We start from the raw sequence: 15,990 nt of genomic DNA, 5'->3' as shown, positions 1-15,990 counted from the left end.
TGATGAAGTTAGACCCACACCAAAAAAACACAGTTATTGTGGAACACAGGGAGCTGCTGAAAACTCTTAAAGTATGCTGTTGATTTAAGGAGAAACTGTGAAACCTCACTTTCAGTGTGTAGGCTTTTTGTGAATTAATTAATGCAATTAAACAATTTGCAAGATGTTACGCCTGAACAGGAAACTACAACAGATACATTTTAACAAGAATGATCTCATCCAAAAGATGTCGATAACTTTACAAATGTAAGAAAAGGTTTTGGGTTTGTATTGGTACTTTTTGTGTGATGTTTGTATGGTTTCCCTTTGTTATGTGGGGTCCATTGTTTTAGCAAACTTTAAAGACATACAAGTTAACTGGTTTGGAGCACAAAAGTGCATTGGTGAAGTTGTCACTGCCTATATGTTAGCCTAACAGAGCAGTTTTACTTTCTGAATGATGACTAAATCACATTTTACACCTTCCCTTTCCACACTTCTGCTGCAAGCAACTCTGAAATCTGCCTGCCTCTCAAAAGTCTCAGACTGACAACAATGAGTTGTGACTGGCTGACAAAAATGTTTTACAAGACTTGAATGTATCTGTGTGTACACAAGCTTGAGCCGTCTCGCCTCAGACACTAGCGGGAGGCAATTTGCTTACGTGGTTGAAACTGACAGCAGCATTTCTATAGTGTGAAGCCAATGTAATTGTGCAGACAAATGTGAAGGTACTCCAGTCAGCTGTTATCATTCAGGACTATCTGTTTTTGGACTGATCTAAAGTGACTGTAATTTCTTTCTTAAACTGGAATCGTCTCTCCATCCTGGCTTTTATTACTACAATCCTTTCTTTTGATAAAAACTAATTCAAAAGAATCAAACGCATTCACGTTAAATTATTCACTTGACAACTTGTTGTTCTATCTGTCGGTTTGTGGTCTGACTTTCTTTTTTTTGGATGCAGTTTAATGCACACACTCAAGAAGACAGCTTGCCTTAAATCGGAGGAGAAACATATTCCATATTTAAGGACCTGTTTGCTTAAAAAGATTCTTCATATTTCAATGTGTTGTATTAAAGAGTTGCTGACAAATCATCTTCTGCAAATCATTTCATCACAAGGCAAATCACAGAAATTCTGTATCAGACCCCAAAAACATCCTCCTCTATTCCCCTCTGTCTCTCTTCACTGCTGCCACTGTCTCTTTCAATCACTTTCTCATGTGTTGCGTCTGCACCCGCACTGCAGCAGTGTAGTGCTCTGTGTATACGTGTGTTTGTGTGGTTTTTATAGCCTCTTCTAGTTTGACATCCTGTAAATCCAACACTACCAAAATAAGGGACAAAGAACACACTGGTATACATAGAAAGTGGGCAGCAAACGAGCAAGAGACAGGGACAGAAATAGAGACAGAACAAAAGCCCAAGAAAGGTAGTCAAATATCCCAAAAGAAAATTCTGACTAAGAGGACAGCATGTGGCTCTTGACAGAGTCTTTACTGAAGCAGAGGCAGACTGATTATCGGAACACTCTGGGACTGAAACAATTGAATTCACCCTATCGTGTGGGACTTTTACATATGAATAAACATATATTGCATTGAAGTCAAATGAGTTCACAATGCTGATTAAACCTATCAGTGCCATTTAAATGTCTCTGTATTACACAGTATACAGAGTTTGCAATGCAAACTAGGCATGTTGTATGGGCAGAGCATTAGCACCATGAGACTTCCACCAGCCAAGCCAACTAACATCCGTATTAGCCTTATGCTAACTTGAATTACTATGTGATCTTTCTTTGTAGCGAGGACACAACCTCCTTAAACTCCACTAAGAGATAACAGGTGGGTTTTGAATAGATCTTTCCCAAAACTCCAGATCTGCCTTGAATTTTTTTGTTTGCCACTATAGAAATGTCAAAACTAACATGAACCAGAGACAACACGAGTCCCACTAAGCCCTGAAGAGATAATGGCTTTGACATAACTAAATTAATAGTCAGGCAAGAAACAACATCTCAACCATTTGGGAGACATCTCCACTATGTACTTCAGAAGAATCAACTATTTGTTACAGCTCTAAAGTATATCTTATAAAAAGTATAAGACATAAACAGAGAAGCTGCGTGTAGAATAATTTTTTTGCACTCGATCATCCAAGTTTGTGACTAGGTGTATGCATCTCCTCAAAGTCGAAAGGTCAGTTAAGCTGAATACTGTGGTCGCTCATCAATCGCGATAAAATCGCAAAGACTCTGACCCCAGCTTGTTGCACCAAGTATATAAAGCAGCACATTGGCTGACCCTTTCTTTGCCACAGTGAATGCACTGCCATTCATCAGGGGAGTTAATGCCAAAATATTTTCGGAAGTAGAATAAATTGAAAAACACCAACTAACATTGGCTTTGTGCCATTCCCTGACAAAAGTGCCATGAGAGGTATTGCTACCCATGAAAATGAAAAGGAAGATGCTGTGTAAATTTGTCCATTTTCATTGCTGTCATAGCCATAATATATGTAAGGTCAGTTTCATAAAGAAGATGTTCTGTGTCATATTTACTGAAAATATTGCAGATACCAGTGTAAGTATACATACCAGCCAGCAATGACCATGACAGTTCTAATAATCAATTAACACTTAAAATGATTTAACAAGTAAAAAATACCAAATTTTGTCGTTTGAAATTTCTCAAATGTACTCTGATTTACATCATTGTAAATTGAATAACTTAGAATATTTTTTTTCTGTTGGTCAGACGAAGTGAACAGTTTGAAAACATCCTCTGGGAACTTGAGGTGCATAATCAATTAACCTTTTCAAACAATCAATAATCGTATCAATGAAAATCAACCTTATCTGAAGTTTTATCCCTAATACACACACAATTGCACCAACCACGCACACACCACAACAGGGAGCTGGAATTGCTCTGTTCCAATTTAATTAAGAGTTTTAATTAAAAAGATGTAGTGGGGTGAATGTAACATCCTCTGTGGCCAGCGGCTAAGTAGTCCTCCTCCATACGGTTCCATTCTACCCCCTGCAGAATCTAATGAAACCATACGGATGCTGAGACACCGTCACCCTCTGCTGGGTCCCAATAAAGGAAGAATTATGAAACTGATAACTACCCTGCTTTCTCTTCTGAGGAGAAACAAAAGGTGGCTGCTGTCAGAGATAAGACTGTCCCAAGAGAATGGCCAGGAGTCTCATAACGTACGGTAACATCTTCCTTTATCTTATCCAGTGTAATGCAGACACACACATTAGACTAATATGTAAAAGTGGTTTAATCTGAGGGCGATGGTCTGAAGACATCCTGACTAGAGACAAGAAAAAGCAGACATTAAGACAAATTCACAAATATAATCACATAGACCACAGATTTAAATACATCAAGCCCTGCTGTGGAAGGCATTGTACAATATGATTCTGGCTACAGTACTGACGAAACATTTGCGTGGTACAGCTGAAGAGCACTAAGGCACCAAAATACAATACCCATAATCACAGTACAAAAGATTCATCTTGAGGATGTCATTTCTGCTATTTATATAGCAGTAATATAATGTACCCTTAATAAACAGAAAATCTGTGCAGCTCCTTGGTTACCACAAGACCTGGCATAGCCTCCAGCAGAAGAAATGAAATACATTGTTTAATATAGCTAAGTGAATAGGAGTACTTTGAAACAGATTAAACGTATGAGCCAACACTTCACATTTTCTACATCTGAATTACAGCTAAATTGTTTTTGCATTTAACTGCAATGCCTCCCAACAACCCCCTAGAGAAAAAGTCTGAACTCTACACGCAGCTTTTTCTTTTACATGAAGGTAGGGAAAGCAGTAGTGTTAATGTAATAAGCACTGGATGTTGCAGCTATATTCCACACCTATTGCAGATACTTTTGTCATAAAAAAAAACATTGTATCTCTACGTCTTCTGCTTTTGATTTTAGAATATCAGAGCAAAATGGGATTCTGGAGCAAATAAACTTGTGAGGAATCTGACAACAAAATCTGATATTTACAGCTGATGTTTTAAAAATTGAAAATGTATCTGTAACTCTGTGGCAGCAGTGTAGATCCATCTTCATAACTTCCTCTATTTGAACTGAAAAGTGAAGTGGTGATGTGGATTTCACTTTAATGACTAAACTTCAGGGAGCTCATATCCCAGTGTTGGTGATTCTGCTGATAACAACCCATGGCACATTCCTAGACAAAAATGAAGATTTAAACAACCAATCTGATCTTTGTTCAAGTCTCTGCATATATGGCCTCTGATTGAACACACATCAATACGTTTTCTGTCACCACTGATGGAGGCCAGACAACAGACTTGAACCATGAAATAAACAGTTTGTAGCGCAACACAAAGCCAGGAAGCCAGAGAAGGAAGAAAAAAAAAAAGGTTGACATACAAAAGGCAAAAGAAAGACATGAGAAGATATCTTTGTTCAACCATGGAGTACATCATATTACTTTTTCTGCTGTTAAGTAACTTTTCCTAACAGTCAATGACCTCAAGCCAATGTCATGTAGATGATACAGTGACCATTACGACATTATGCAAACTCTATCTGAAAAAAGGCAATGAGATGTGGGTGAAAGCTTTGAAAGAAATCTAGTAAGACCATGACTCACAGAATAATGTTTTATCATTTTAAACAATGTCAGATATAATATCTCACTAAATGTGAGGTGATGTGCTACATTTTTCTACACAAAAATGAGTTCAGTTCATAAGTTCATTTGAAACAAAAATTTCTCAGGTTTACTGGACATGAAGAACTATCAAGTGCATCAACTGCATTGTTACATCTTTGCATAAAGAAACCAAATACATTTGTAATTCTATCAAGGGTAGATGTTTTATAGTCTTTATGTCACTGATACATACATCAAGTTTAAAAAATAATAATAATAATTACAATTTACTGTAAATCATAGTCTGGTATGGTTAGAATAATCACGATCATAATTTATTTCTCATGTTTCATGACATACATACAGTATACATAGACGCTGCAAATGCACAATTCACCACAGGCAGCCTGGTTTGCCAAACAGGTGAGCTGAACCTAAAAAAAACCTGGCTCCTTTCAAAAGATGGAATTATTTCAATTGTGTGTGTGTGTGTGTGTGTGTGTGTGTGTGTGTGTGTGTGTGTGTGTTACCTCATTGGGACTTTTTCCATTATAAACCAGGACCAGTAGTCCTAATGAGGCAAAAAAATAATTTCTGAGGTCCTTGTTAATGTTGGAGGTGAGGTGTAAATTTTGGTTAGGTCAAGGTTTAGGTTATTCATGAATTGGTTATGGTTAAGTTTAAGGTTAGGGTTTGGTTCAGGCTGTCGACAATGAATGGAAGTCAATGCAATGTCCTGACAAGGATAGCTTTGCAACTTTAGTGTGTATGTGTGTAAGAGTGTGCTTGTATGCATGCATGTGCACACACACATTTAGACACACAGTGAGAGCACAACCAACATTTATTTTTAGCCTTCAAGTACCCAGTGAGTCATGTGATCCCCTTCTTCTCACTGATTCCTCCTTCCTTTCCTTCCCTCCTATTTCTCTATCTCCGAATCGTTCTCTCTCCCACAATCATATCCCCTCTCTTTCCTCTCTCCCTTCAATTCAGAGTGAGACGAAACAGAGTCTCGGTGACACTGGCAAAACACAGGAATAAAGATGATAGAGAAAAGGAAGGGAAAGCAGGATGGAGGAGAAATCTTTATCTTGCCTAATTAGGGAAACCTACAGAAGGGGTACAAAGTGCAAAAAGAAAACATACACACAAAAATGCTGTATATATACTGAGGCAGACTGGGTTATACCTCAGCAACGACTATCTTTTCTGTTACCATGACAGCGCCACATAACAAAAATAACATCAGCACACCCCAATCATTGTCCTCTCTGTAGGAGGGTCAGTTACAGATCGGTGAACTGGAACGACATCAAGCCAGCAACAACAGTAATTCAGTCTCTGCAAAACTGAAAGGATTTACCATCATGGTACAACACTCTTAAAAAAGAATAAGAACTCAAAGATGATAAAATGTGAAAAAAGGATGAAAAGCATCATTGGTGCTGTGTCAAAATAAATATGATTAAATCTTTGTTTTCATCCTGCTTGTAAATGCGGCCCTATTTCTTCACCCTATCTCCTGATCACCGTGTCACTCCTAGAGCAATGCAATATTTACACAGTGGGATGAGCAGACCTTTTATCAAACTTAAAACATCTTTATTGTCATAAATTAACCAATGCAAACCTACCAAACTGCTCAGGCAAGCTGGAAGGGTCACATAGTCAAGAAATGAGGCTATGGTGCACGGATACACAAACAAGGACATTCAAACAGATGAGGGATTACAGACACATACACAAGCACCTGCACAGCTGCGCACATAGACACACACACAGAGCACATCACAAGCAAATGCAAAGTGACAAAAGACAGCAGACAAAGTCATAGCGACAGCACACTGACGCATGCATGAAAGGACAAATATTCAACTGCTGTGAGGAATATGGTATGAGCAAACACACACTCTTTAAGTATTGATTTGCCGTCCTCTCTTTCGCTCTCTGATTGTCTCTCTCTCCCTCTGCTTCCTATCCTTTTCTTGCCCTCTGTATCTCCCCTGCTTCCTCTCATTCACTGAATTCTCTGCTGCGCTTAATGAAATGCTGCATAATCAGGATTGCAGATTGCAGGACTGTGACTGGTCCTATAGGCACACCACATGTGTGCCTGCATAACCACAAACATCAAACACACACATATAGTGCCTTAATCTGCCTGCATTCCAGCCACCAATCCTGCCATAAACCCCTTTCAATCATATATACTCACACAGCACACTATGCTCTTGCATACGCAAACACACACAGTGATAGAGAGGGGTTAGGGGTAGGTCATGATACTGCCAGAGAGAAGGGAATCAGAGTTGCAATTCTAGGGCTTATCACGGAAAGAGGGTAAGACCATATCTGACACGCCAGCATGCCCGGTATGTAAACCTCTACACACACATACACACACACACGGAAGAAAGATTGTGAGTGTGTGTGTGTTTGTATACGTGCATGCATAAGCAGTGTGAAAATTTATTGCAGTATTTTTGGAAAATCTGTCCATGTAAGTGATGAGACACTGATCCGTCCAACAAGATGTCTATTACCAACACTGCACTCAGCAAGTGGAAGGGTCAACACGGGCGGAATACAGAGAGAGGGGAAGAGCAAAGAACTGAGAGAGGAAAGCAGAAAAAAAAATAGACACAACATGAAGGGAGAATAGAAAAGGAGAGATGAGAAGCAAAGAATGCAGAAATGCCGGTGGGGATAGATGATGAGGTATTAGTAGAGAAACTCAGGCATAAGTACCTGGTGAATTGGGCTGGATGTCATTTAAAAGTTTTCGATACTCGTACCAGTATGGTACACAAAAATTTTCCAATGATTCTTTGAAACTTTGAAAACAGTGAAATCAGTCTTTCTAAAGTAAGATTTACCTAAATTGTAACCGGGTGCCGTTATATGCATGGGTGGGCCAAAATTATGTGTTTTAAAACAAAAATGTATTAGTGTGGATGTAGCCTTGGTATCTAAATTTGGTACAGAATAAGAAGGCATTTTTCAGGAGAAGATAGTATCGAAGCAATTCGTGCCATAAAAGGTTTGAAGTTGGGTACCCAGCCCTTCTGGTGTCAAATAAGACATTGTCTTGTAAATCACCACATAAAGATCGCAGATATAAATTTGGCAAAAATGTAAATGAAAGGGATAAAAAAAAAAAATGAAGAGGGAGGATGCTAAGGAGGAGACAGGCACTGGGTGCTGCTGGAAAAGAATAAAAGGTAAAATACTGCAAAGAGGGGGAGGGATGCTTGTAAATACTACAACATGGCAACAAACCACAAATTTGCATCATCACAATGAAACTATGGGTACCAACATTATACATGTGCAAAACAGCCCAGCTAATGTTGATTAAATTATTATAATATAAATTGTAGTTAGAACCCTTAGCTCACATCTACAGAAGCCCAAAACCTTGTCCGGTATGGTGGCAAACTAGCAAAAGGTGACAAAACCTGCCATTGGCTGATGAGAAGGAGTAACCATAAAGGCCCAATCCAATCACAAATAGGCTGTTAGCAGTTCCTGGGTCATGTGTGTGCTTGCACGTGCACATGTTTGTGAATGTGTATTTATGAGCTAGTGTGCGTGCGTGCGTGCGTGCGTGCGTGCGCCGTGCGTCCCAAGCCTGAGGCAACCAGGCCAGTGGCTACAATTACAGTGACGGATGTGAAAGAACTGGGTCGGCTTCGCAAGAGATCTGCCCCTGGGACGACAAGACCAGCCAGAGCCCTGAATCAATACAGAACACAAGCACACACACACACACACACACTCACACACGCGCACAAGGTTGTATGTGACAAACATTTACATAGAAACCAAAGGATAAATATGAATAACACAAAAAGGAGGGAGATCCACACAACACAAAAAGTGCAAGCGAGCAAATACAGCACTGATGTATTCACTGTTTTCTTCTGCACACACACAAAATGTGATCATCCAAAATCCAGATGAGTCTCTTCCATGTGCCTGTTTGTCTCTCACACGCTGATGTTAACTCCCACAGACACAAACGCACAAACTTGTTCTGTGTCAGAGCCCCAAAGCCTGTTTTAGGGGCAGCGATGTTCACAGCTCATCCACACATAAATCAGTGACACTCAGGGAGTGTGCTCATGTGTTTATGTGTGTCCTACCTCTGGCAGAAAGCTTCTTGGTGTTGATGATTTTGGCAGCATACTCCTGTCCGGAGGAGATCTTCACGCACCTCCTGACCACAGAGAATGCGCCCCTGAAATAAACATACACGAAGAAATAATTATTGATGCATTAAAAAAGGTCAAATTAACAATATAAGGTGTAATCCATACCCGTCAATATACAATCAGAGGGGTGTTTTAAAAGCAGACCAAGAAAATCTGGGTTTAGTGTGAAAAGCCTGGTTTGAATGAGCATATCAATGTGAAACAAATACTTTAGACTGACACAGGTCTATTCTCCTATTTTTAATTACTAGCAGCAAGCTGTCATAAATCTGACATTCATCATAGTTTGAATCTGATTAGATTACTGGGGAGAAACTGTGGCTGTCTATCAGTTTAACTGGAAGTATTGGAAACAATAGTGAGCCTGAGGTGTAGCCAACCCTGAAAACTAACCTGACCAGGCTGGTTTGAGGGAAAATGCTTCCATTGTAACTTATTTGAGCATAATGCATAAAACATGGTTTGCCTTTTTGCTCAAATAAACCTGGCTTAACTGATATTCTGGCTTTATCAAACACCCATCATAAGATATAGAGTTCAATTCATTATTTACAGGGTAAGTTAAGGATAAAAATGAACAGAAGTGTTGACGCAGTCGCTACTTAGCTACTCACACAAACCTACTTACACACCACACCTTCATGACACACTGTCCAATCCCTACACCCAACCTAACACCTGCAAATGTGCCAACCAATCTTCTATTGTTTCAGCCGTGTGCTGTTCTGGTGTTTCAGGCACATGTATGAAGATCAAAAAACTAGGTCAGCTATATTTGAGGGAGGAGAGGAACAGAGTGCTGCATCTCTCATCTCTAAATGCAGCCGTGGAGTGGTCCACCTGCCTCAGATCTGCTCGAGCTCTGCAGCCATGCAGGTATCTTTGCTATTCAATCTCTGTCTTTGTCTGTGCACACCTACTCTTTCAAACAAAACCTGTTCTCCTCCACAGCAAACCCACGTCTAGCTCCAGACAACATCAGAGGTATCAGCTGTACACACGGGAAAGACAAAGCCGAGAACACACATTACCTCAAATGAACTCTGGTCTTTCACTTACTGTTCTTCTACTGTCTCCTAGCTGAGGTTATTCTACATTAAATTATTTGATTAAATCAGTGTTACAATATGACAAATAACTGACACTTTTGTAGCTGCTACTGTATAGTGATGTGTACCATGAATATGTTATCTAACATGCTCTGGAGTGAGCAGCTTGCCACTACAGCTTACCTCTAATGAATAGCGGATTTGTTAAGGGAAATGATCATAGCGTAACATGTTACATAAGAATTTTTGACTGTCCTGTATAGTTGGGTAGCATGGTGATGTGAAGTACATATGTTAGTCGTGTCTGTGCAGGCCTACAGGACAGAATATACTGAGACTCAATAGTAAAGAACTGCCTGTGCTCTTCAATTGAAAGTAAACTATGGGTAATAGCTGAAACATGGTTCCAGGTTACCAACTGAACCATCTGTGATGAGCAAGTGTCTCTGTTTTTTTTTAGGTTCTTTAACATATATGGTTCCAAAATTGTATTAAATACACTAGGTGACTAACCTGGATCACTGGATTGGGTAATGATGTAAATATGCTTTAAAAAGATGAAAGCATCTTTGTGTAAAGATGTAGAGACACTGTTTCTCAGTAACCCAATAAGCTCACAAATTGATATGAATGATGATATGATTTTAATGGATAATCGACTTTTGGACGGTGGTTTTAATATTTAAAAAAAAGTTCAAATTAAGTATTTTCCTTATTATAATAGTTTTACATGTACGAGTCCAGTCACATAAATCAGAGCCCACTTTTTCAGCAAACTGTACTGCCATGTTAAATTTGAATGTTTTTTCTTTTAACTAAATAATACTGTAAACCCAATTCATTTCTATACAACCATTAAAATCATCCAGCACTTTTTGTCAATTATCAGTTTCAGTAATAACACGGCACAGTCTTTTCAATCAATCTGAACGTAACCTGCATAACCACCCCACTCTGAGGTCATAATGAAGACTTTTCTCTGATGGTTTATACAACAAGTGCTGGGAGTCTTAAAATTGATTTTCTTGAACAATGAAACTAAAAAAAAAAAAAAAAAGAATGCCTGGACTGCGAGAAAATATGAATCTAAAAATCAAAACATATGGCCATAGCAGGCAGCAATAATGTGAAGCATACATTGATGTAGTTAAGGAGATAATAACTGCAAACTTTGGCAAGTTCCTTTAATGTCTGAATGTAAATTTATCAGTATGTTTTTGTCGTATCGACTCTTTAAACAGTTTTCCAACATTACGCTTCATGTAAATAGAATCTGATATTATTCTTAAATTATTTTATTAGTATTATTTGGGGAAAATATGGTGCTATCTTTATTCTACCACCAGCTAGTCTGTCATTGTGGGGAAATGGTGCTGTTTTAAAGGGAGCAGGTGAGTTAAAAGGTACTATAAGAGCAATATCGATGCATTATTAATGATAGATGGTGTAAGATGAACACTGCATAGGGTCATAAAGGCAGGGAGCTGAGGCTTTAGGGGGGATTTCCTCTTCCTCACTAGGAACACAGGCTTGCACCCATCCAGGTGGTTGATAAGAGATTAATTCCTCCCGGGAGATAACTGGGGGACACTGGGGAACTGGGGGTACATTCTTATATATCTTTCTGCTTTGGCTTGAAGTCAATACAAGCTTCAAACATCTGGAACTCTGTACACTGCCCACGGGGTGCTGGGCAGACTGCAGGTCAGACGGCGCATGACCACACAAATACACACACACACACACACACACACGCATACAGATTTGCCTCCAAACCAAGAGGCTCACTCTTAAAAACACATACATGCATGAGCGCCCGCGCGCACACACAGGTACTCGGATCTTTCCCTCCACCTCTCTTAGGGGTGAGGAATTCCCTGCCTGGGTCTGATAATGGACCGTAGCTCGGTGCTGGGGAGTGTGTCATCTTCAACTACATGGTCTGCTGTCGCATTACCGAGTGTGTGTTTCGGTCACGCGGGAGGAGGATTTGGGGAGGTGGTGGTGGTGGTGGTGGTGATGGTGATGGTGATGGAGGTAGAGAGGGAGGAGTGGGTTACCAAATCTCACCCTTTCACTCACCCCGGCTCAGCTTTTCAACACAGGGGCTCCTTGCCCTGCTGTGGCACCTCTAAGGCCGAAATGCAACATCAGTGGCTGCACAGGATGGAGGCAAATGACGACACGCTTGATACGACATCTTCTTTCGTAAGCACAAAATGTAAGCAGGGCTTCAAATGTAGGATTTAAACAAATTGGATGTCAACGCACAGGCCTGCATGGCAGAAATGACAGCGTATTTAGCCCCCTTCATCAAAGGTTTCAAGGCTATACTATCAGCAGCGCGCACACTCACAAAAACACACAAGACACTCAAATCCGCTTCCCTAAACCTAAGCGGCCTATTACATAACCAGCTGACATTTCATGGAGGGATGATGCCAGATGATAAAAAAAAAAAAATAAAACATGCTTCCTTACTTCCCCAGCTCCTCGAACAGCTGGTATTCGTCGGTAAATCTCGTGCAGATCGTTAACGCCATCCTGAAGGAGGTGCCAGTGGGTGTGTGGAGACGCGGATAAGGTGCACTCACAAACTGTATCCACCACACACGGTCGTCAACACCGCCCGGTTTTGTCCTGAACCTGCAAACCGAACGGCGGGATTCATGCACAGCTAAAGCGCATCGGCAGGAGCTCTGGTGGAATGATTTCTGCGGCAAAAACACTGCCTGCGCAAGTGCCTCAACCAGGACGCGAGAGCTTCCGGCGTTATCGTGCGCAGTTTCTTTATTTTCTTCACATCTAGCGGCTTGTCACAGCTCATGGACGATGCATGATGTGTGCATTTCGGTATCTCCAGTACGTGTCCGTCCCTCTCTATGATTATTGTCTTTCTGTACGCAGACGCTGCACTACCTCACCTACCCCAGGCTGTGCGCTCAGCCCCGCCCCTTTGCCCGCATCCTCACATAGGCCAACAATTAATAATAATAATAACAACAATAATCATGGTAGGCCTAAATATTGATAAGAGTAAAATAGGCCTACATGTGCATTTTAAAATTACATATAAAGGAGCTTGCATTATGAAAATATAATGACCCAACCGTTTAAATTTAAAAATTTAATTTCACAAACATTCACATAGGCTCTGAAACTCGGGGCTTAAGTTTCAGAGCCTATGTTTTCACGACATAAATTCAAAGACATTAATTCTCGAATTTGATTCAAAGCTAAAGCAAAATGTGACTTGTAAATCATCAGTTCCTTGTTTTATTGTGGTGGGTGATTTGTGGTCAAGCATCAGCGAAAAAAAAGTGAAGTTAATCTTTGGTTATGATATTGTTTTCTTGCCCGGGCCTGAATTGAAAAGGCAAACATATGAGGACAAAACTTAACTTTATCGTTAAATATTTCCCATTTAATAGTATATAGCTCTAATATTAAGATACCAAAATAATCAGATGATTTTCTGTCAGTCAATTAATGACCAATCATTACAATGTAGTTTATTTCTAATCCAGGCAAAATGTGTTGCAGACAGCAGTTTAGTACAATCTAAATTGTTTGGTTTTGAGTTAGGTCAGATATTTTTGGGGGCATAGCGTGTAACTGTAAATCAAAATTTTAAAATAAATCGTTGTTATTGTAGCATCGCAGTGATAATGCAAAGACTTGAAAGTTGATTCAAACCGAGTAACAAGCTGTGCGTGATAGGCTACTTTTAACGTGAACAGACTAAATGTCCACAGCTATACGTAAAAAAAATCATACAGGAATATAGTGGAATTAAATCATTAAAAAAAAGTCAGGTTAACCTAATGTAAATAGCAACTTAAATTTAAAAATGAAACTTTTAGTTTTTCACTAGAGATTCAGGTCACTTCAGAACTTAAAAAATTGAGACTGTAAATGCTGAGAGTTAACGTAAGTAATTTTATTAAGTTTGTTGAATATAAAAAAAAAATAAAAACCCTCCAAAAAAAAACTAGATCAGTAGGCCCTTTTATAGCCAGGCGATCTCACAAAACGACTACACTGGTCAATTGTTTAACGGGGTTAAAATTTTTCATGTTTACATACGTGACCTCTAGCGGCCGTAGTAATTATGACAAGAGCAAAAGAAGAAGTCAAGTGATGTCGTAAAACAAGTGGCAACTTTTAAGTAAGGAAGAGGTCGGGGGCCTGTTTCACAAAACAAAAAAATAAGGTATTAAGCCAGGATTTTTCCAGGTATCCTAGTTTAATTAAGCTTTGGTTTGGTTTCACAAAAGCAGTAGCATATAAATTACCATGGAGATTTGTTCTGTGAAACTAGGCTTGTCCAGACCAGGTTAACAGCCAGGCTCTTAATCCTGGTGCCTGTCAGTCAGTGTTTACTCTGATCAGAAACCAGTTTCTTACAGTTATTCCCTATCAAAGGGAAGTTTTGCTATAAATGTAACAATAAAAGAAGTATCCCTTTATAAAGACTACTGTTTATATTATTGTTTGAGGTTTGATTAATATTTAATTGCAGTTACTGAGATGATTAGAAACAGACAATGAAGTTGCACAGGTGTTTTGAATTAAGTCATGAAGGCAATAAAGTATTAAAAGATGAGTATTTCTCCCTTTACATTTGTGTGTTCTTGATGATGTCATCAATGACAAAACAACATACAGGCTTTCGGATGGAAAATGGTGTTTCGGGACAAGTCGGACCCCTCGGCTTTTTTCCTCATATGCTTCCATCAAAAGCTGTTTCTCACTGGGATTTAAGGATGTGACATGCCTCTTTTCCATTTCACATCAGTGAATCTGTGATCTACCTCATGGGCTTTTGAAGACAGCTGTGAATGTGCATTTATCCGGATTAATTATACCTGGTTTGAACTAGCCACACCTGATCAACCAGACTTAGCAATTGTGAAACAAATGAAGCCAGGGTGAACTGACTGGGCTTGGTCAAACCTGGCTTTTCTCTATTATCCTGGATATCTTAATTCTGCTTTTGTGAAACAGGCCACGGGGCTGGTTGGATTGATTGGACTCTCACTCAGCAGAACTGTTTTTGCGTCAAAACTAACTTCTTCTAATGTAGTATGCAAGTTAACTTACATCCTGGAACACAATTTATTTATTAAACATACTTATCTAATCCAAAAACATGATATTTACCTACATTTTACAAAGTAGTTGTGTTGCCTAAACCAGACCAAATAGCTACCATTTTACAACAGTAATCATGTGTCAATTATTGTTATCAAGATGGAGAAGGTCCGTTACGGCTGTTGCAAGTACTATCCATCAATACTGAATGTCATTTTGGCAAATGAGCTATTCTGTTGTTGAGGTCTCAGGGTGTGTCGGTCCAAAAGAGGGTGCTGAAACACTCAGTTTTGGGAGTCATTGGACATATGCTTGTTTTGTCATTTCATTATCAGGGCATGTTGCATTTAAAGACGTCCTAGCATGCAATATGCATTGAGTTAAACTCTCTAGAGACTCCTCTTATTTATAGTTTGAACAAAACATAGTGAGTGTTTGTCATGTTAAGATAAGCCTGTTGTTTGTTTGCATAATAAAAAAAACAAAGCTAACTATAATGAAGGTGAATATCAAATTCCCTACCCCTACTCTTATAATTAAAAAAAAAAAAAAGTCACAGAGTACAGAGTTTCCCGTTGTCTTTAAAACAGCAGTAATAGATGACTCCACAAGAGGAACTGCAATTGTAATGTCTGCAGTGGGGTCAATACAGCAGAACTAACGCGTGGCGTAACTCTGTAAAGTTGACGATGGTGATCTAACAATCAAATAGAGAAGTGGATCTTGGACACACTCCAAGTACTTTGTGTGAAAAGAAAAAGGATATTTGTTTTGATCATTTTGTTATTTTGTTTTGTTTTATGTTTTTAGAAGGGAGTTCGTTTTTTTTTACTGACTATGCATGCAATTGGTTAAATATGGTTCATTGTGAAAATATTCCCCCAAATTTCCACACCATTGATCATCTAACAACCCGTCAGGTTTAGCAAGTGAGCCTTTGCAGGGACGCAACCCCTAGGTTGGGGACAACTGAACTAAAGAACAGGACTATA

At 39.3% G+C, this 15,990-nt stretch overlaps 1 protein-coding gene across 13 annotated transcripts in view; it reads right to left on the bottom strand.

Moving 5' to 3' along the window:
- The window catches only part of camk2d2 (calcium/calmodulin-dependent protein kinase (CaM kinase) II delta 2), a 37,001-nt gene extending 24,179 nt beyond the window's left edge, over positions 1–12,822 (bottom strand). For 7 of the 13 annotated variants that reach the window (XM_069168167.1, XM_069168171.1, XM_069168174.1 and 4 more), the window contains exons 1-2: positions 12,386–12,821; positions 8,787–8,881 (exon numbers count right to left, since the gene is read on the bottom strand). In XM_069168167.1, the coding sequence (XP_069024268.1) occupies positions 8,787–8,881; positions 12,386–12,447 (157 nt within the window). In that variant the 5' untranslated portion in view covers positions 12,448–12,821. Of the gene's footprint in view, positions 1–8,786; positions 8,882–12,385 lie in introns of all 13 variants that reach the window. The other 6 variants (XM_069168166.1, XM_069168170.1, XM_069168168.1 and 3 more) reach the window with 2 other exon arrangements.
- Positions 12,823–15,990: the final 3,168 nt, after the last annotated feature.

This window comes from Embiotoca jacksoni, unplaced genomic scaffold (assembly GCF_022577435.1).
Source record: "Embiotoca jacksoni isolate LCO1_2020_lvr unplaced genomic scaffold, fEmbJac1.0.p SCAF_4, whole genome shotgun sequence".
NCBI classification, from domain to species: domain Eukaryota; kingdom Metazoa; phylum Chordata; class Actinopteri; family Embiotocidae; genus Embiotoca; species Embiotoca jacksoni.
Note: the sequence above shows the minus strand (reverse complement) of the source record. Positions and strands in the feature narration are given on the sequence as shown.